At 37.1% G+C, this 21542-nt stretch overlaps 1 protein-coding gene across 2 annotated transcripts; it reads left to right on the top strand.

Moving 5' to 3' along the window:
- Nucleotides 1-276: 276 nt before the first annotated feature.
- Nucleotides 277-21462, top strand: LOC109105738 (zyxin-like). 2 transcript variants are annotated; one of them, XM_042740762.1, is made up of 10 exons: nt 277-484; nt 10228-10453; nt 12035-12282; nt 14495-14590; nt 15321-15866; nt 16681-16813; nt 17799-17977; nt 18170-18348; nt 19268-19388; nt 19500-21462. In XM_042740762.1, exons 2-10 carry the CDS (start codon nt 10234-10236, stop codon nt 19611-19613), a joined length of 1836 nt encoding a protein of 611 aa, XP_042596696.1. In that variant the 5' UTR covers nt 277-484; nt 10228-10233; the 3' UTR covers nt 19614-21462. The 2 variants fall into 2 exon arrangements, with proteins under 2 accessions (XP_042596696.1, XP_042596695.1); XM_042740761.1 differs by lacking the exon at nt 277-484 and adding an exon at nt 1203-1520.
- The last annotated feature ends 80 nt before the right edge of the window (nt 21463-21542 follow it).

Raw genomic sequence — 21542 nt, 5'->3', positions numbered from 1 at the left:
AACCTCCTTTATCTTTCCCACTTTCCCTCCCTCTCTTGGCTCTCTTTCTCAATCACTTACTCACCCACTCTGCCCTTACAAGGAAAGGCAGGCAGGGTTGATGTCATAGAATGAAGAATGTTTAAAGAATCCAAAGGGGGCGAGACGGAGGAAGAGAGAGAGAGAGAGAGAGAGAGAGAGAGAGAGAGAGAGAGAGAGAGAGAGAGAGAGAGAGAGAGAGAGAGAGAGAGAGAGAGAGAGAGAGAGAGAGGTGTTTGGTTTAAAATACGCATGACCAGTGTGAAAGACAAACGAGACAGAACTTGTTTGGACGGAGGGATGGTGTCATTCCTTTAAGAGACATGTAGGGGGAGGGTCCAACAGCTGTGCATCTGAAAGAAACAGGAGTAGAGACTGCAGGAAAAAGTTATCTTCGAAATCACACACTTTTACAGGCCTACAGAGAGAGATACAAGAAGAGAAGGTGAAGGAGACAGACTAACAGGTAAGTCCAAGATGTTTTCAGTACAACAAGCCTGCTGATCGTTTGACCTTTTTATTTAATCACTGTTTAATGGCTTTTTTGGCTTACAAGTGAAGTAACCATTGAACTGGATAAAAAAGCAAATTATATATGCAATTAAACTTAATTAAACTTTAATCGGTAGTACTACAAGTAATTTGGAGAGTTTAATGAATTTTTTGTCAGATATTTTATGGATTGAATCTAATTTCCAATATGAAATATGTTTTATATGTATATTATATGTAACCAGTGAACCACATATATTACTTTTTTACAGCTGGTCCTATCATTTTTTGTGAATACAGAAATGCACATTCCAAGTCTGACTACCAAAAAATGTCCATAAATATATTTAAAAAAAAAAAATTTAGAATTTAAAATATTTTAAGATTAAAAAACGTTTTTGATCTTGGTTTTAAACATTATATCTATTTTTTTTTTTTTTTTGTGAAATTCTTTGCCGGTAGAATGTCCTTTTTTTCTATTAGGTATGCTATTTTATGACTATTATAAATGAGAAGATACAGTACATGTAATATTTCCCCTCAAAATTAATTTTTTCACATCCGACCATTCAAGGTTGTTCACTAACTGTGTATTAAAGAAGGCAAAAAGTGATTAAAACGCCTAAAACTTTAAAAGCTGAAGAAAAAAATGTGCTGATCTCTTAACAGCAGTTTAGTCCTCATTGGCCACCGAGTTTGTCCCACCTCCAGCGGTCAGGAGAATGCGGAAGCGTGTACCGGAAGTGTGTCAAGAGTCGGTACATTTGGAAAAAGTTCATGTGGGCAGATCAGATTCGCTGATGATCATCCCCACGAGAGCTTCTTAGAATTAACAGAATAATGCCTAGCGCCAACACCGCGCCATAAAGCGATACAAATTCAGAAAAGAGACACATAAAAGGGGGATATTTATCCTTAAATCTGCAGGGACTGAAAATAGACGCGGAGACTGCATTAGAGAACCTGTACTGTTTTTGGCATAACGGCACCTTTCCAGAGGAAACCGAGCTGTAAGTGCCTTTGTTTCACCTTTTCTATAACGTGTAGCCTAACGTGTGACAGCGGTTCGTCACACATGACTGCAATCTGTATTTGCAGCAAAACCACATTCACAGTGGTTTTTAGCAATACAGAGTTGTAGTGACATATGATTGAATGGCATGATAAGTTACATGTTGTTTGTGTGGTTTTTGACTCGAAACGTATTTTAACTTTGAAAATGTTTCATAGTCGCTTTCTAAATACTGTCATCACTGAAAAACGTTTTGTGCGATATAACGTTAACCATGAATGTAAAGTGAGGGGTGGGGCGCGTGCGTATGCCAACTAAATGCAATCTTACACATAAATGCGTCCACCTAAAGATTCGCGGCTGGAGTTTATCAAGTGGCACTATCTCCATAATTTGTGTTATTTTCAATGGGAGCTTTATCTCTCTTGTTCCTGGGTTTCCAGACAGATATCCATATAAGGTGAAAAAGCAGCTTGTTTTAGCTCGTACTGTTCTAGCGTCTGATAAGAGAACAGCTAACGTTACACAAAGTTTTCCGCGTCTGAAGAACGAGGCCGCAATTACATGGTTTATTCAGTATTCGAGGTGAGAACGGTGTAATGAATGAACGCAGGATTTGTCTGGGTGGAGTCCCTAAAGATGACAATGGGGTTTACTGGCCTTTGGGCGACGCCAGTGTGATTTAGGATTTTCCAGTTCAATAAGAATATGTGCTGAATCAGAGCAGATTATAATAACATGGTGCCTCCATTGTTTGCACACTTTTGCTCCATTAAATATCAATATTCAGTGCAACAGTTTGTTTGTAATAAGTAGTGCAGCCACTCATGTTAATAATTTCTTTGAAAACAGATGGATTGAATTGTGATTGGATGAGTAGCTGCCAATAATGGCGCACCATGAAAAAGGTAGATTAAAGGAATAGTTTTTTTTAATTCACCTTTTTTACTGAACAATTTAAAATGTGACTGGGCCTTGAGTATTAACTATTACATCATGTACTTTTTTTAGCATATTGGTTTCATTGAAGGTTTTTTTTTTTTTTTTTTTTTTTTTTTTTGAGTACCAAGAAAGTTATTTCTTGTGTTTTTTTTAACAACACTGAATACAATATTTTCATGTCAAGAATACATTTTATGTTCCACAAAAAACAAGCATGGTATTCTACCGACATGCTTTATGACGTAGTGACCCACTTAATGACCCCATTAATACACCCCCCCCCCACACACACACACACACACACACACACACACACACACGACGTCATTATGCGATCCATTTATGCAAGCCAAACATAACTCAGACAGATTGTGAGTATGCCGTATACTTTTCACCACAGTCACCCAAAACAACAGAGCCCCGCTGCTTCTGGAGTTGTCACTGTACCAAATTCCAACCAGGTGACTTTGTGCATGTTTAAACTGGATTTAGGGAAGGAAATTAGTCTAATATTAGTCATTGTAGACGAGCATTGTCATAGGAATGATTGTTCATGTTCAGTATGTCTTAGCTGACATTATCTTTCGAAACAGACTGTAAGTTGTGATGCCATACAGTGTGGTAAGTTAACAGCTCACTGTTTGTCATCTCTCTGTATGATGTGTAAAGAGCTGTTTTCTCTTCAAAAACTATAACTGATCAGGATCAGCAAACTATTCAAACACACACGGCTTAATATAGCTGTGAACACTTATCTACATACTGTGTTAGTTGCAGCTACTCTGCGACTTGATGGAGAAGAGATGAAATCATCTGTAGAGGAAGCCAGAAAACTGCAATGCAGAAAATTACTGTCAGTTCCCAGCCACAGAGGAACGATGACACATTTGTTTTGGTCTACGGTTGATGTGTTAGACTTCTTATTTACATTTATGCATTTAGCTGACAGTTTTATCCAAAGCGACTCACGAAAAGCTTTCTGGCCACCGGCATTCACAGTAGAACATTACTCACTGCGATTTCAACATTATTTATTTCTTATGTCTCCAGTGTGGTGAACAGAATGTTGAAGAATTTGCATGTCTCATGTACTGATCCTCTAGTTCCCAAGTTTCCCTCTGAGGGTAACATTTACAGGCCACAGTATCCATCAAGGCTGCATAAGGGGGCCTCATGGAGCCAGATCAGCTGCGTTGTCTCTTTCCCCCCCAAAAAAAATCCAGACTCCCTATATCACATAGTCATTCTGATCAAGTGATGAAATGCAGACATGCGTAAGGCCACTGGAATCTTTATATTGCAGCTGCTTCTCTTTCCGTGGCGCACACACACACACACACTGTGAGAAGGTGCTAGTTCGATCAAACCCTAATCCTTTACTGGAACTCCATAGTGGGTAATGAAAGTCACAGGGTGTTTTCCCTGAGTAGTGTTTTGACTGGTTTGAACTGCATTGCGTTAAAGTTAGACAGTTGTTTTGCATGTGATGGATCTCCTCGCACTAATGTATTGTCTTCTTCATTATCAGAGAGTCTAGCAGTGTAGTCAAACCGTTACTGTACCCATGGAGACCAAACACATCAGCCAAAACTGGCAGCTGGTGACCTCAACAAGCAGAGAACATCCTGCATTGCTCTTAGTTAGAGCTATGGCTGGGGTGAATAACTGTGTAGTCACAATATATTCCCAGTGGTTTTAAAGGTGAGATAAAATAAGGCAATATCATGAATATTGGTATGTGCTTTTTATTTGACCATTTAGTTTCTTTAAAAACATTCTTAAGGCCCATTCAGACCATGAACTGTAACTATATAGATAACTAGAATGATAACTTTATTAGCATCCACACCCATGCATTGTGATATTGTTTATTATAAGCAAGTGCTGCAGTTATGTCGTCTGCCACTGTAAATGCTCAAGCTTTTTAAAGTCAGATGGATTCTGATTGGCTGTCAAACTTTTTTGATCGTTTCTCTGGTGGAAAGATTGTTCTGAAAGTATCATTATTATTATTAGCTGTGGTGTGGACTTTCCTGTCCTCATAAAAACATTATAGTTTGTTAATATTATGGGTATTGTCCTTCCATCAAGACTAGTTTTACAATCCTTCCTTTCTTGATGTTTTAATATCGTCTCTAATTTAAACTTCAGTAGCAAATGTTAATGAATGTTTGTTGTCCCTGACAAATACAAAAATGCAATTAATAATATAAATTGTCGCAAAATGTTTTAAAAAATAATTAGTAAACTGTAATTAGTTTCGAGTCAAAACTGAACATTTTGTTATCAACATTTTGACAGAAGGTCAAATAATTACTCACCCTCATGACATTCCAAACCTGCAAGACATTCGTTCATCTTCAGAACACAAATTAAGATATTTTTGGAAGCTCTTGGATTTCATCAAAAATTTGAACTAAAGGCGACGGCTGGCTAGAATGAATCATTCTGCTAACTCATGTTGGTTGTCAAGGAACGATGGATAGGTTGTTGTAGCAGCGGCAAAACTAACAGGAGATGTGGCTAACTTGTGGGTCTCCTGTTCTCTATGGTGCGCTTAGCTAAAGGGAACTCAGATTTAAGGATGTGGTCATCCTTTCCATTTTGTGGCAGATGACACTCATAAGAGTAAGTCATTGCTGTTTGTTTTGTCATGTGTTCTCTGCCGAGGATCGCTTACTGGAAACGGCTCACTGGATCATTTTTTTTTTAAGTTCACTGTTAGTACCCGCAAGCTTGTATTGATCTAGAGATGGAGGCCATGATGAGAATAAATAATCTTTTGGACCTCAGGGTTTATGGCTTGTTTTCTGTCCGGTGTGAATATTTCATCAGAGCATGCACTTCTGCATTATTAAACTCCACATCTGAACTAGACGAGAAAGGTGAAGAATTTGCACTTTACGTGCAACTGACTCTCACTGCACGGTGCACACTCCGATCTGATGACTAAAAATAGTCTTAAACCTTTCTTTTTTGGCCTTAAACTGTGCTTCCACTCATGGTTATTCAGAATCTATTAAAAGCTTCTCAGATTTGGAGATGGTTTGGTGGACCACTGTTGCAAGAATGTCTTAAATCAGTCATGAAGGTAGGGCAGAAGGGATCTTTACCTCAAACATTTGGGAATATTTGTGTGAACTGGAGCACTTCTTCTCAGGCCAGAACATGAAATTGGCTGGAGTTTGTGGTTGTAGTTTTGTGTGGGACTAAATTGCTTAATGATTCATAATTACTCACTTTGATAAAAATGATTTCCCGGTGTAGATTTGTATGGCTGTCAGTGGACTGAACTGCTTTTTGAGTTGGGCATGGCCCCAAACAAGTCAAGGTGAGGAGGAACTTGCAGTTAACTGGTGTCTGTTTGGCACAACGTGGAGTGTGAAGAGTTGTTTATGGATGCTTTAATTCAGCATGGCTCAGTAATGTAGCATTCAGTTGATGTATGATCAAGGTTGTGTATATATCAGCTATTTTACAGTGGCTTTGAATCCGAATTTGCAGTCCAAACAAGGTCTGCACAATTAATGTTGCAGTAAATGCTACACACCACAAACTCAAACTCTGCATATGATCTGAGTTTAGGACCTATAACATGCATTTTGGAACGTAACATGCACCAAACAGCTTCCTACACTTGTAATGAGAGGCACCTATCAACAAAAGATAAGATTTAAGGTCTCCCAGCAGGTTTCTGTCAAATATAAGTGTATATTACATATACTTCTTAAAGGGGTCATATGATGTTGCTTAAAAGAACATTATTTTGTGTATTTGGTGTAATGCAATGTGTTTACGCAGTTTAAGGTAAAAAATAAAAATAAAAAACATTATTTTCCACATTCTGCAAGTTATTGTTGCTCCTCTCTGCCCAGCCTTTCTAAAACACATTGATTTTTACAAAGCTCATCGTTCTGAAAAGTGCGGTGTGCTCTGATCGGCCAGCTGTCCAGTGCGTTGTGTTTGATTGAATACCTCAAGTGTGTGACGGAAACAATAGGCTTGTTCGACTTCATGCGGTGCCGCAAAGACCAGCTGCCGCCTGACAAAAGATATGCATTCTGGTTAGCCTTGATGACGGCACACTATATTCTCATTGGTCAGATTCTGTGATGACAAGGATGATGTGTTGCGTTTTTTCTCTTAGACAAGTTCCTATATTTGACCAATCTTGATATTCAAACAAAACACACAAAACATTAACAAAAATTAAGATTAGGGTATCTAGTAAATATTCTTATTGTATAAAAGTAAAAGTTAAGTAAAAGGAAGAAAACGTTCTGGTTAACCTATTGCTTAAATTTGGAAAAAGAATGACGTTGGTTCAGCACACTACGCAAAGCATGAAGGTGATCAGGCGATCTCGGACCGATTGTTTTGGCGAGGATAGAAAGAATATCTCTTTGGGTTTGAGACTGTAATCTTTGTGACTTTACTGATCTTATATATGAACAAACGGCTTGTAACACACCAATGACAAAGGAAAACATGAAATCGCATCATATGACCCCTTTAAATATGCATATCTATGTCCGTGTATATATTTAGAAACAAAATGACTTAATGCTTAATATTTTTCTGTTTATACAGTGTACAGACTCATGTATACTGTACGAGGATCATCACAGGATCATCAATCCTTGGCAGTAAACATTTGAAAACTAGTTCTCCTAATTTTTACCAAACATTTTCAAACTGGATGAGTTCATTTGAATGTTTGACTCCGTTATTCTTGCACATGTACTACAGGGCACATTTCAGTTGAGAAGGTCTCAATTCTTTTTGAGATTCTGAACTGAAACGATGAGAATGAAAGTGGACTGCCATGCAGTGCATGTTTCTTTCCTACCTGACCTAGAATAACATGATTTGGCAGGTCATAACATGGCAGTCAGGATAGAATAACAAAAATGTGGCTCCAATTAGTAAAACTAGAAACAAAAGATGTTCTTTAGTCATGAAATCCTTGTACACATCATCTGCCTTGGAAGGCAACAGTGGGTTGAAGTAGAGAGATAATTGACTAGGACAGGACAGGCTGCAACCGATGTCTTTAAAGTGTTTGCCATCATCTGTAATTCATACTTTCAAAGCATGAGTCTTTGATATGGTTCACTGGCTGTATCACGAGAACTATAGAGGGAAAAAAAGTAATGACTTAGTCATAGGGTCAAATGAGACTTGGCTCAGTGGCAGCAGCAGGAGGAGGAAAAGGGGAATGAGGTAATGCCGTCGTTTTTAATGGCAAACATGCTTGAGGTAAATATTTGCACATAGCTCATGCCATGAGAGCACTTCTGCGGTATATCACATCCACATGTCTCAAGCACTTTAACTGTTTCTAGCTGAGGCTCAGTTGACCGTACCCCGAGGCCTCATAATGGGAAAGTCATGGTATGACTTCAGCCTCGATAACCTCGGTTTGGAGAGCTTGCTTGTGTGCACACACAATCAAAACAGAAATTATATCCACCAACAAGAGGACTTTGTATCTTTGTACTATGCTTTTGACCATCTGTGTCCTGTGGTGTTCTGTACATCATTTTAAAGAGTGCTATCAGGACAAATAATATGTTCCCTTTATCTTTTGGCATAAAAGGACGTCTTGTACCATGAAAACAACTCTCAAAGCTCAAAACATGTAATTCCCATTTAGAGCGTCTTATGAAACCGAAGGCTGGAATACACTACATAAAGAATGTCTTATTTATATCATGTTTACACTTTGTTGGTTATAATGAAATGATTTGTGAGCATGCAAAACTCTGTAAGCTAATATAGCTGATCTAAAACTTTTTAGTAAAGTTTTGAAGCGGATTTTGACTAATGTGAAATCCTCTAGCAGGCCGTTGTTCACATGATCAACAGACATGTCAGTGTTTGGCTATGAAGAAGAACAGCATCGAAAAAATAGAACAGCATTGCAAATAGAGTCCTCTGAATCTCTTCAGTAGCTATGTTTCCATCCAAAGTTATGAATTAAATGTGCACAAAATTGGAATATTGCATATTTGCGAATAAAGCACCGTTTCCATCCAGGGAGTTGAAGAGAAATAAATTGTCACTTCCTGATTAACTTGCGCTAAATATCATGAAGAAAAAATTCAATTTGCTGCAGTAGGAGAAGGTACTGAATATAATATTTTTTTGTATACAATAAAGAGTGCACAGACAAAACACGGTCATGTTATCTTATTTTTAGAGCCTGCTGCTTAGGAACGCAGTTCTGGGAATTAATTATAATGAAGTACTTTGACGAAACTTTACTTAAGTATTTTAGAATGACAAAAGAAAGCTTTTCAATCTGTTGGTTGGTTAATTTTTATGCTGTCCCATCGCATTCGCATTAAGGAATTTACTCTGCAGAAGTGTTTCGATTGTAGTTTATGTGCATGTTTTCTTACCGGATAAGAAATTTATCCTACTTAGTTGTACACATAAGGTTTTTTTTTTTATGCGCATGTTTAGAATCTTTGTATTTTAATCTTTATCTTATTTCCCAAAATGCGCATAATGATAGGTGGATGAAAACATTGCTTCTGAATGCTCACAAAAATATGCATTTAAAAGCAGTTCCTATCAGCAGGAAGGCTTGTATTGTTGCATTTTATTAAAAAAAAAAAATTTCAGTATCCACTACCTAAACACTAGATGAAATAATAAAGTAAAACATTAAAACAACAAAGCTTGTGCTGTTTCTGGTTTTGTGTAGCACCTACAACTCTGCGCATCCTTCTGATACATCCTAATAGTACGAATAGGTAGACAAGCTTTATTTTAACAAGGCCCATGTTCATTTCAGTCTGAGCATGGACAGATTTTGCAGAGAGGCTGTTGTTGAAGTATGGGTGGTTAAAACTGTATTGCTCATTTAATATATGAAGAGGTAATTTCTTAAAGACGCAGGAACAAGCAGGATTACGTGGCTTAGATAAATGGTGAAAACACTGATAAGGTCTAAACCACTCATATTTTAATAAGATTAGGCCTATAAATGGACGTCAGAGGACACGGAAAAAAAAAGTGTTGTGTTGAACACTTATTGTGAAGCCGAATTCTGAGAGTGAGACATTTCTTACTGGATATGAAACCAAGTTAAACAAAGTGCTGATATGAAACAAGTCAACATAAATATAGACAACATAAAAGTACCTGAGATTAACAAAATGAGAAGTGAAATGCTTGGCATCTAATTCATGAAAATCATTTTTTCAGAAGTTTGGTAAAGGATTTCCTTGTTAAACCTCGTCCAAGTTATGCAAAGTGTTTGAGTACACAGAACGTTTTCAGACACGTTTCCTTCTTGTTGGACTTTGAACTGTTTGTAACTTGTTCACGTTGGTTTAAGTTTAAAAAAGGAACTTTAGTTATGACGAATCAGGGAACAGCATTGTTTACCATGATGTATTTACTTCCCTGTAATTACTGTGAAGTCAGATGCTCACCACATCTTCAGCACCATTTGATGCATATATACCAGCCATTCTTTCATGAAAGGAATTTCCCGCTCATGTTCAGGGTGTTTCAAAGGAACATGTTCAGATTTAACCCAGATGGTTGACTAACCTACATACAGGTGGGCGGCTCTCTTGAGATCCAGTTCCGCAGGAGCAAAACTGTTTCAGGCACCAAAGCTACAGACCACTTATGAAAAGATTTTCCATATGCTGTAAATCCAAACTATGCATTTTGGGCATTAACTGTGCCGAAAAAGTCATCTGAAATGTAACACTTTATCGACTACATATTGTTGTCATTTTCAGATCAAGATGGCTGACTCTAGCACTGGCAAGCCTATTATGGTCACATCCTCCGTCTCCCTCAAAATGACTGCTCCTTCTTTCTACAACCAACCCAAAAAGTTTGCATCTGTTGCTCCGCCACGCCCCAAAGGACAGATGGCCCCATCACAGCCCTCATCTTTTGTAAGCACTGGTGTTATTGGACGAGTTGGAGAGATGCCCCCGCTCCCTTCAACTCTTTGTGAGGGTAAGACAATAAAAAGTGTCATTTAAAGATCTAAAAAAAGTCTTTTAAAATCTCATATGTGCCAATTTCTTTTATAAATGTGCTCTTTGTATAAATATGTTTTATGTGAATTTGGAAAACTTTTGTAACATTTTCAAAAGGTTTATTTTAACAACTCGAAAATGTCATGTTGTGTAACAATCAAATAAAAAAAAAAATGTCTTACTACTTAAAGGGATACTCCACCCCAAAATGAAAATTTTGTCATTTTGTCAAACCTGTAATGAAAAGCGGGAGGCCTGTGACTGTCCCATAGACTGCCAAGTAAATAACAGTGTCAAGATCCATAAAAGCTATGAAAGTCATTTTCAGAATACTCCATCTGCTATCAGACGTGCAATCTGGGTTATATGAAGTGACGGGAACACTTTTTGTAAGCGAAGAAAACAAAAATAACAACTTTATTCAACAATTCCATTGTCAACAGTCTCCTCTGTGTCTCTCCATATCACCGTATGCTGCGTATGCTCTGCTTTAGCATCCGCGCTACAAGGATGCGCTGTTTCTATGTGTATTTAGCTTTGATTTGAAAGAAAACAGTGCATTCTTGTGGCGTGGATGATACAGAAGAGCATATACAGCATATGGTGATATGGAGAGACTGTTGACAGAGGAATTGTTGAATAAAGTCATGATTTTTGTTTTCTTCGCTTACAAAAAGTTTTTTTTTTTTACCCCAATATTGTATATTAATTAATAAATATTTCAAGTTTTCAGGGAGTTGCACCACATGTAACTCTTCTAAATGAATTAGCCTTGCCTTTTATAAAAATGTTAAATTATCTGATATTATCTGATAAATTTAAACTTGACATATGAGTATCTGCAGTTCTAGCTCTCTGATATCATTTCCTGTTTAATGTTTTTCATGCATGATTTTTTCACCACATGACATTGATTTCAAATATTAATAGGCTTTGGTGCAATCATGTTAAAAGATGTTTTAATTTATTGAAAATTATACGTACCTAAAGAAATAATAATACAAGATTACACTAAACTATTTAATTCCTTCCTTCCTAATTTTTCCTTCATTATGGTATCAGTAGCAAAAGGTTGTTGATCCTTTATTATACATTGAATGTGAGGTGCTTTTAAGAACGCTAACCCTACATGTTTTTCAGACTTAAGCTTTGTTTATCTTTGCAGATAGATTTATGTGCAACAGATTGCACAATTGTAGTAATTCTCTCCTCACCAGAATTACAACATGTGCAGTTGGCAACAAAATCCATTTTTAGACATGACTGTTAAGAGCCAAGTGTTAAAAGCGTATGAACAACCAACTGCGACTTGAAGGATTAAAAAAGCCTTTTTCTGTCTTCTGTCTGGCATATTCATTATCTGTATTGTTCTTTTAATACCAGCCCTAATGATCTAAATTGTTGTTTTCTCATATGTGAGAGAAGCAACAATGTATGCTAATGTATGTGCAGTATGCATCATGCTTTGTGTAGAGTTGAATGAACAATGCAGAAAGGGTTCGTTTTGTTATTGTGAGCTGGTGCGAGTGTAATGAAATTCGCTACCTCTGTTCATCAGACTTCCCGCCCCCTCCTCCTCCTCCACTGGATGATGCAGAGCTTCCAGCCCCTCCTCCAGAATGCCAGATCACACCCCCTGCACCTGATGCCCCTCCTCCTGCATTCCCAGCCCCGCCCCCTGTTGCAGAAGACCTGAACCTCCCTGCACCTCCCGAGGAATTAACCTCTGCACCTTCTGCCTCCTTCCCTCCACCCCCACCACCACCTCCTCCTCTCCCTGGGACCGGTGCAAGTGTCAGCTCTCAGGTAGGTTTCCAAATACTTGATTTTAATCTTTACAAGTCTTTTCTTGCCCTTACGTCGTTTTCAACCTTTATGAATTTCTTACTTTTCCTTCATGGTTAAAATGATTTTGCACTAAGTTTTTCTCTTTAATACCTAGATAACTCCATTCTGATGAGTGATTGCACCACAATGTATTTTTTTACTGAAACTGAAATAATGATTAAGTTAATATACATAAAGAGTTGTATACAAACATTTAAATTGCATATTAGTCATTTTTATAGCAACTTTTTGACATAATGACTTTTTTCATTGTTTAAAAATATAATCAGTTAAATGGTGGCTATAGTAAAAAAAACTTTTCTTCCATGACAGATTTATTCAAATATACCATAAATAACCATTAACAGGTTAAATAAAAATTTGTAACGTAGTGCAGTATTTGCTTAAATGCTCTTCTTTTTCTAGCTAACTAACAAGTTATTGACCTTGAATGGTTTTTATGAAATATAACGTTATGTGACACATTGTTTACAAGCTGTTTTGTTGACATTTTTCCATTGTTGAAACTGATTGAGCTATTACGTACCTTCTGATGTTAATTTGTTAATTTGGTGCTATAACTTGTAGAAAAGATGTCTATCATCTATCATGCCTCAATAAAGAGCACCAAAATGAATGAATTTATTGTTTGAATTTTGTCATAAAACTGACAAAATTTGAAAGCTGAGACTTTTTCATATCAAAAGTAACAAAGCAGAGAAGTCAATATTGTGAACCTACCTGCTGTAGCCAAAGTATGCTCATTGGAGAAGCACTAATTAAACGTCAAGGTTTAGCCAAAGATTATGGCCAACCACAATTTTGCTGCATCACTAATTCTCACTCATTAAAGCCTGACATGGCATTCAAAACTAGTGCTTTTTACATAGTCTTATGTAATTCTGATGTCTCTGTTTGTGTAAATGAAGAAGAAAGGAAGTTTATTTGAGCAGTTTGCTGCAGTAAACTCTGCTATCCTGTGCGACGCAGTTATGCATGCTGCCTGCTGACATGTCCATATAAGCCCTGGCTCTATTTATGGATGTGTTATTGTGGTGAGTGCGATGTAATTGGGCTACATCATCACTCTCACAGGGCCTTGTTCAATCAAACAGACCTGCTGTAGCTACTAAAAGAACAGTAAAACTCCAGTGTGAATCCACTGCATCAACATTTTTGTGAAACATTTTCTTTCTGTAAGATTTTGCAGATACACAAAGCTTGCTGACTGGTTGCTTTAATGACTGGTTCATTTCTAGTTTACCCAGAAGTGAAAATTCGCAGAAAATATGCTCACCCTCAGGCCATCCAATATGCAGATGTGTTTGTTTCTTCATCAGAACAGATTTTTACAGATTCAACATTACTTCACTTGCTCACCAGTGGATCCTCTGCAGTGGATGGGTGCCGTCAGAATGAGAGTTCAAATAAAACATCACAATAATCCGTAAATAATCCACATGACTACAGTTGATCAGTTAATTTCTTGTGAAGTAAAAAGCTGCATTCTGCGTCAATCTAACTAGTCGGTTGCTGTTCGAGTAGCTGACCATAGTGCCTGATCCCGAACGTTTACTCAGTTTTTAAGGCTTGTGATGGCTCTTTCATTTCTACTGTCAAGCAGTGCAGTTATTTGTCATAGAAAGTGCATATTTTTTCTTCGAACATTGTGTGGTGATTGTACAGTGCTGTGGTTTTCTCAGAGCAAGACTGTAATTTGTTTGTGTCTTTCTCAGCTCTTCCAGATTTCTAAGAGCGTCACCCCTCTCATTTTGGATTCACTCGCATATTCTGCCCTTTTATTTTCACATATAGTTTGAACAAATTACTTTAACTAGGCATCAATTATAATCTAGGAACATTTCTCAAAAGGCATCCTTATTTATATCTGTTCTTCACTCTTTTAATGTTCTCTGGATTGTTTTTTTGTTTTTTAGCTCTGACCCTGTCATTTTCTGTTACACATATTCCTGTTTTATTGCTTTGTACTATATCCCACCCTTTTATTGCCTCATATTTTATATACTCTTGTTCTCTTTTTGACACTACATCTGGTTTCATGTCTGATTCACTCTTTCTCGTCATTCTCCTCTCCTAAACCACATCCTCTCTAACCTCTCCTACACCCCATGCTCATCTTGTCTCTCAAATTCTATCCTACATTGTCTCTTGTTTTTGTTTTTCTCCATAGAGGGCGTTTGAGAAACAGACCAGTTTTGACAGGCAGTTGGGCTCTTTGACCGATATGATATCAGAAATGGAGACGAGCAGTCCTTTCAATCCAAAGGTAACTGCAGAGCCTTTGACCTTTGATGATGTAACCTTAACCTTCAGGGTTCAGCTATTTTTCTTTATTTTTTTTTAAACCTTAATGGTATTTTTTACACAAAAATTACAATTCTGTATAATCTACTCAACCTCATGTCACTTCCAACCTGTATGACTTATTTTTCTTTAGTAGAGCCTAAAAAGAGATGTTTAGTAGAATGTTCACGCTGCTCTTTCACATACAATGAAAGCATACAGTGATGAAATATTACAAAACTACACAGTAAAAGTAGTCCAAATGACTCTCTAACATAGGGTGAGTCAATATTATTATGAGTAAAAAAAGAAAAAGTATTAATATTTGGTAGGGGTCAACATACATGGAATTTTTGATGGCCGATATCGGTATTTTAGAGAGCAAAGAGGCCGATGACCAATATAAAAATATCATAATATTTACTAAAATAAATAAAATAATAATAATTAACTTGGTGCGAAAGTAAAAATCTAAAATTGATTCATACATTAATTCTGTAATCCTATTATAATATTTTCACAAATTAAGTAATTAAACTGACATTTTGTTTCAATTTTCCATGTCCATAACTGGATAATGGAGGAACAATTATTTTTCACAATCTTAATCTTGCAACATTCTGACGCCACAATTTAGAGATTTTGTAAGACTTTTAAGTTCCTTTTTCCCCATCAGATGTGTGATGTATATCTGTTTGTGTTTGTTTGCTCAGTTGCCTAGCCAGTTTTCATCCGCACCAGCGCCAAAGCCTGCAGCACCACCACCGACCGCTCCTAAGCCTACCCTTTCCTTTCTGCCCCCTCCTGAGCTGCAGGATCGTCCTCCCCCTGCCCCTTGGGCTGAGGAGCTACGTGCCAGAACACGACCGGCCAATCAGAACACAACATCTGCCCCTGCACCGGCGCAGTCATTTCCTAAAGCCCCAGCTGTGGCTCCAAAGACCAACTTCCCTCCCAGTCAACTGAATTCAAATTTTGGATCCAAAACAGTTAGTCCTGCACCTACTGGAGGAGCAAGAGGGTTTAACCACGCCGTTAAAACCCCCGCCCAAAGCTCTTTCCCACCACCTCCACCTGCCGCCCCTCCTGCCCCTTTTCCTCCACCAGCGAATATTCCCAGCCCTGCACCTACATTCAATCACTCTGAAAAATCTCCCATTGGCAGCCAGCAAAGCTTTGCTCCGCCTTCTCCTGCTGCACCCAAGACATCACCCGTCTCGTCATTCAACAGACCAGCAAGAAACACTGTTCCACCGAAGGTGTGTGTGATTCAGATTGTTATTTGATGCAGTATAAATAAAGATAAGGTAAGGTAACAAAGTCAAAAGAACTGAGGAAAATAAAGATATTTCCTGAAGAAAGTACCAGTGTACTCAAGGTGGTAAAAGACTTATTTTATGGCTTTGGTTAGGTTAAGTTTTAGGCTTTAGTTTGGTGAATAAAATGCTGTGTTAGAGCTGTCTTAAATTTTGGTGTCATGACAATCACTGCACATGATTGGGAATAAGAATTAATGCAGAACAGACTTTGCAGTGTAAATGATTAAAGAGAAGCATAAAATAAACGACAATAGATTTTATATGCAAAGAATTTATTGGTTAGATTTTGACTGGTGAAAATTATTTTTTCAGCATAGATGCATTAAAATTATCGAAAGTGCAAGATTTCTAGTTTCTAATTAATTTAGTCTTTCTGTTCATCATAGAATCTTAAAAATTAACCCATCGATAGTAATAAGAAATGCTTCTTGAGTACAACACCTGCATGTAAGAATTATTTCTGAAGGATCATGTGACACTGAAGACTGAAAAAATGATGATGAAAATTCAGCTTTTCCATCATAGGAATAAATTATATTTTAAAATATATTCAAATAGAAACATTTTAAATTGTAATAATATTTCACAATATTATGGTTTTTACTGTGTTTTTGATCGAGAAAATGCAGACTTGGTGAACATAAAAGATGTTTTTAAGTATACTTAAAAGATATAAAGTTTGCAAATCTAAAACTGAAATTCTCTATAAAAACAATGTCTGAATGGACTCATTTCTGATGCTGTTTTATTTCAGGTGTCTGGTTCAGGTTCAGGTCCTGGTGGAGCTCCTCTCACTATGAGGGAAGTAGAAGAGCTGGAGAAAATGACTAAGGACTTTATCAAAGACATGGACAAGCATCCTCCTGTGATCACCTCTCCAGCTACAGGTACACCAACACTATCAGCTCTCCTCTCAGCTCCACCTTGTGTACACACCCACACCATTAAGATTTCATGTATCTTTTATTCATTCTAATTTCAGTAATTTCCTGGTTTTGATGTTAATTTAAGCCTCATTCATAGACGTCCATGTGGCTCTTGTTTAACACACAGCAGACAAGCTGTGATAAACGCTGACTGTGCGATGGTGCCAGACGTCTCTTGCTCTTTCTCCGTCTTCCTCTCTCTTTATCAGTCTATGTAGGTGTTCAGCTTGATATAGCTTCTCTATCTCAGTTTATTACTCTATTATCAGTGTCTAAACAGCACAGCGCTTCACCTCTCCCATGTCTGGATCTCTCTGGATGAGTGTTGTAATGATCTCACTATGTCTTTGTCAGTATTGTGGGTTTGTTTTACTTAGTAGCTTAGATGTGTGTGCAGGTGCAAGTTAAAAATACTTTTTGATCAGTTTTTGATTTGATCAGCCTGCTTTCACAAACAGCTGAAATAAGCAGTTTTAAAAGAGATTTTGTTTTTGCAAAATCATAGATAATAACGTTTTTCACCAATGTTGAACATGACTATTTAAAAACTAAGTTAAAATAATGCAGACTGACGGCTTTAACAAAAGCAAATGCCATTGATTAACAACCTCATAGTTCACAGTTGGTCTGTTTATAACTAAATGTTAAAAATCAGTTCCTCTGTGGAGAAAATGAATGGGATTTTTACTACTGTAACGCAACTTTTGCACTTTATATGGTGAACGGCGACAGTGCTAAAGTAGGATTGGTCAAGAATGTTTTAAATGTGGGTCTTTGGGTCATTTAGTGAGGCCTAGCTGTTAAGACACAACAGTGACCTCTCCGGTCACCTAGTTGTTACTCCAGAGACTAATCTCTGTTTTTACTACTCCATAATTAATCTTTCTTTACCTCATAAATCACTCGTCATCCCCAATCTCTAATATGAACATATTTTTCCATTCAGTCCATTCAGAGGTGTGTGGTAACTGTGGAGAGGCTCTATCTAGATCTCAGCCTGCAGTAAGAGCAATGGATAAACTCTTCCACTCCCATTGTTTCTGCTGCGTGACCTGCCAGCGCCCCCTACAGGGCATGCAGTTCTACGACCGTGACGGATCGCCTCAGTGTGAGGACTGCTACACGGTGAGACATGTGGAATTACATCTTTGTGGTTTACATTTTTTTTTGGAATCAGGAAAAAAAAAAAATATCACCGTTATCCACATGGCATACTTTGTTCACGTGGGAACTCGTTATGTTTTCTGACAAAGTCCATTTTGTTCATTAAAGCGTGGCACTGTTTTTCTTACTGTTTGTCTTCGTGTGGGTTTCCAGAATTCTCTGTGTGTGTGTTCTCGCTGTGGGGAGCGGATCAAAGATCGTGTCCTGAAAGCGGTGGGCCAGTGTTTCCATGCCCACTGTTTCCTCTGCACTACCTGCGGCTGCACCCTGGAGGGCGCTCCATTCATCACCGATGACAATAACAACCCCTACTGTGTCAAAGATTACCATCGGTGAGCCATCACCAAATCATAGCTCTCAGTTATACACTAGAGCAATTGAACTAATTATCCCATTTAATCAGTCATCAAAGTTATGAACAAATCAGTGAGATTTTATATGGGCTTATAAAATGAAACTTCCTTAAAACACACTATTCAAAATTTGTTTACTTAATTTGGGGTTAATTTTGTTGTGGAAATGACTTTTCACATGTTTTTGGAATGTCCATGTCTTAGTTAGATTTTCATATATTCTAAATACAATTAAATTGGTATTTTCAATCTTTTTGCGTAATTGACTTACACCTTGATTGGACGTGATGCACAAAATTGTTAGCAGCTCTGATGGGAAATGATGCGCAAAAAATGTGTTCACAAGTGAAATTACCATTTTTCTTCATACATCACGTCTCATATTTTATCTCAGACGTGATTCCTTCATAAACAAGTGTATATAACTTTTTTAGGATTTTTTTTTTCCATTTAGAATTTTTTGGAGCATTTTATTGGAGCAAAATTGTTTAGTGTGGTGGAAATTATGCAATTTGGTCATTTTTGTAATTTTTATAAAAAGTAGCAGAAAATCAATTTAATTTTCACTGTATACCATCATGTTTTCTAATGTCGTTTTTATGATGGATTATCATATTTTAAGACAGAAATTTTGACTAGCATAGGACCAAAATAAAAAACTAAAGTCATTTTAAAATAGAAAAATAAATGTGTTGTAAAAAAAAAATGAAAGTGACTTTCATAGAGCACAAAATTTAGAATAGAATTTAGAATGGAATAGGGAAAAAAATGAACACTTGGGTCATAAAAGTGCCTGAAGTTGAATAAACACCCATATAAAATGTTATATAATATTAAAAACAATGTTTTATATATCTTATATATATATAACTTCTCTCCTTCTTGTTCTCTCCCTCAGCCGTTTCTCTCCTCTTTGCGTAAGCTGCAATGAGCCGATTATTCCGGACCCTGGAAGTGAAGAGACTGTCAGGGTTGTTGCCTTAGAGAAGAACTTTCACCTGAAGTGTTACCGCTGTGAGGTGCGAAGACATTTCCATTTGTTGTCTTAATCCTATTTGTTTCAGCCACAGATTAAAAAAAATCATGTTTAAAAATTTCAAATAAATAATGTTGACTTCCTTTCATTGCAGGATTGTGCTCGTCCCCTTTCCATAGAGGCAGACGCTGATGGCTGCTATCCGTTAGATGGCAGAATTCTGTGCATGAAGTGCCATACCCAACGTGCCAAGCAGGCCAAACACTGATTGGTGGAACTTGCCACAAACCAAATTTAAAACACATAATTGGCTCAGCTTTGAAAATGTATTTGCCGTATGTGTTTGTGAGTGTTGTACTTCTCTTTTCCGTTTCACATTCTCATTTTCCTCATGTTTGCTCAATGACAGTTTCGCCTTTTCTCGACAAAGCTCTGCTGCTTTTTCTGAATGGCCTTATTCAGAGCTCGGTTAACAGCTTGCCCTCTTTGGCCTGGCTTTTTTCTGATAGGGCTTGATGTGTGCGAGCACAATGTTGGTGCCTCCCTGTTGAATGTTACATGCAACACAGTTTTTACCCCTAGATTGATATGTAAAGAGTTAGAGATGTGATTTTTAGCCTTGAATTTTTACTGTAGTTGCTGACTCGGTGCAGAGGTAATGTACTGCACTGCCGACTCAGTTCAGCAAGCTGTACGACTCCCAGCATGCCTTTAAAAAAACTCCGAACATCCATAAATTGTACCACAGCTACTGCGGCGAGATGTAACCTCTATATATCCACAGCCATCCATGCACTTTCAATAAGGCTTTCCGAAACATACCTTGTAGTTGATGAGAAGGGCTCAGAGTGAAATGTTGTCGCGACAAACGTAAAATAAGCAAAAATAAAGGCAGGTAAAGGCGAAAGAGCACCGCAATTTATGTATTTGTCATGCATGCTTCGTTTATAGAACCGATTACTTGTAAATGAACAAATATTTTAAAAAGCACATTTGTTTTGTCCTTAAACGTATCGAACGAAATATGTGATGATACAGTTGAGTAAGTTTGTGTCAGTATCAGTTCAGTTGGTTTTCATTCCACATATTGCCAGAAGTATTTAGCGATTGCACACTTGTAGGTCGATTTAATGATTAAAAAGTATTTCCAAAGAAAAGCACATCAGTCACTGAGTCTGTTGTTTATTTAATAATAAGTCTATGACATTGTAGCTAAAGCTTTTTATAAACATCTGGATTATAGATTGTATTATCTACTCATTAGCTTCAGTATATACTTAACTAGAGCCTTTTGGTTATATATAGCAAAATTCATTCAACATCACAAAACTGTACAGTTCATTTTATCATTTTTGTTTAAAAACAACAGTGTTACTTACTGTAGACAAACTAACATTTCTGAACAAATTAAAATACTTTATTTTTTAACAGTCAGCATTCCCTGTGATTACTGCGCAGAATTCCAGGTTTCCAACATTTGGCGTTTTAGGTAATTTGTTTTGTTTATTAGTTTCGTGTTTAGTTGTGTTTTTCATAGCAACTACTGTCTCACTAACACCACTTATTTTGGCTTTAAGGTAGCACTGATAGTATTTTGAGAATTGCATCTGTATTTACATACGGTAGCTCAGAACCGTTTTATTTATCTTTGCACCTCAATGTGTGTTCCCTTCCTGGCATTGTATCTTGACTTTTGACTAACCAAGAAATTCTCGTATTTAACATAATCAAATAAAACGATGGCTGCCATCATAAAAAAAAAAAAAAAAAAATACTTGACCAAATCCAACACATTATGCATGATTTGTAGTTATTGTTATTACAGTGTTTTTATACATTATGTTGCACGGTTGCCTCATTTTCATGCTGGTATCACAATACTGCTGAATTCAGTAAGCCGTCATTGACCATTTGAACACTTATGGTTTAGCCTCCATGTATTTACCATTTATCAGTACTTTGTCTCTTTTTTTGTAAACTGAACATCTAAATTCCTCTCTTAATATGTGAATGTGTGTATGTTTACGGTCGAAAGTGTGCCAATGTGTTATTTTTGCTATCATTGTTTTCCTTCCATATTTGTACTGTATTCTGAACTAATAAAAGTATCAAATTGACAAACGGAGCACTTTTTGATCTGTCGCTAGACCTAAAAGATGTATCTTGAATGGATTTTCCCATCTCAGTCAATTTAATT

The sequence above is a fragment of the Cyprinus carpio genome, chromosome B16 (genome assembly GCF_018340385.1).
Source record: "Cyprinus carpio isolate SPL01 chromosome B16, ASM1834038v1, whole genome shotgun sequence".
Classification (NCBI taxonomy): Eukaryota; Metazoa; Chordata; class Actinopteri; order Cypriniformes; family Cyprinidae; genus Cyprinus; species Cyprinus carpio.
This window is presented reverse-complemented; position numbering and strand designations above follow the sequence as displayed.

Coding starts and splice junctions, on each gene's coding strand:
- LOC109105738 (XM_042740762.1), top strand. CDS start 10,234: ATGGCTGACTCTAGCACTGGCAAGCCTATTATGGTCACATCCTCCGTC. Junction 12,283..14,494: donor GTGCAAGTGTCAGCTCTCAG/GTAGGTTTCCAA, acceptor TTTTCTCCATAG/AGGGCGTTTGAGAAACAGAC. Junction 15,867..16,680: donor GAAACACTGTTCCACCGAAG/GTGTGTGTGATT, acceptor GTTTTATTTCAG/GTGTCTGGTTCAGGTTCAGG.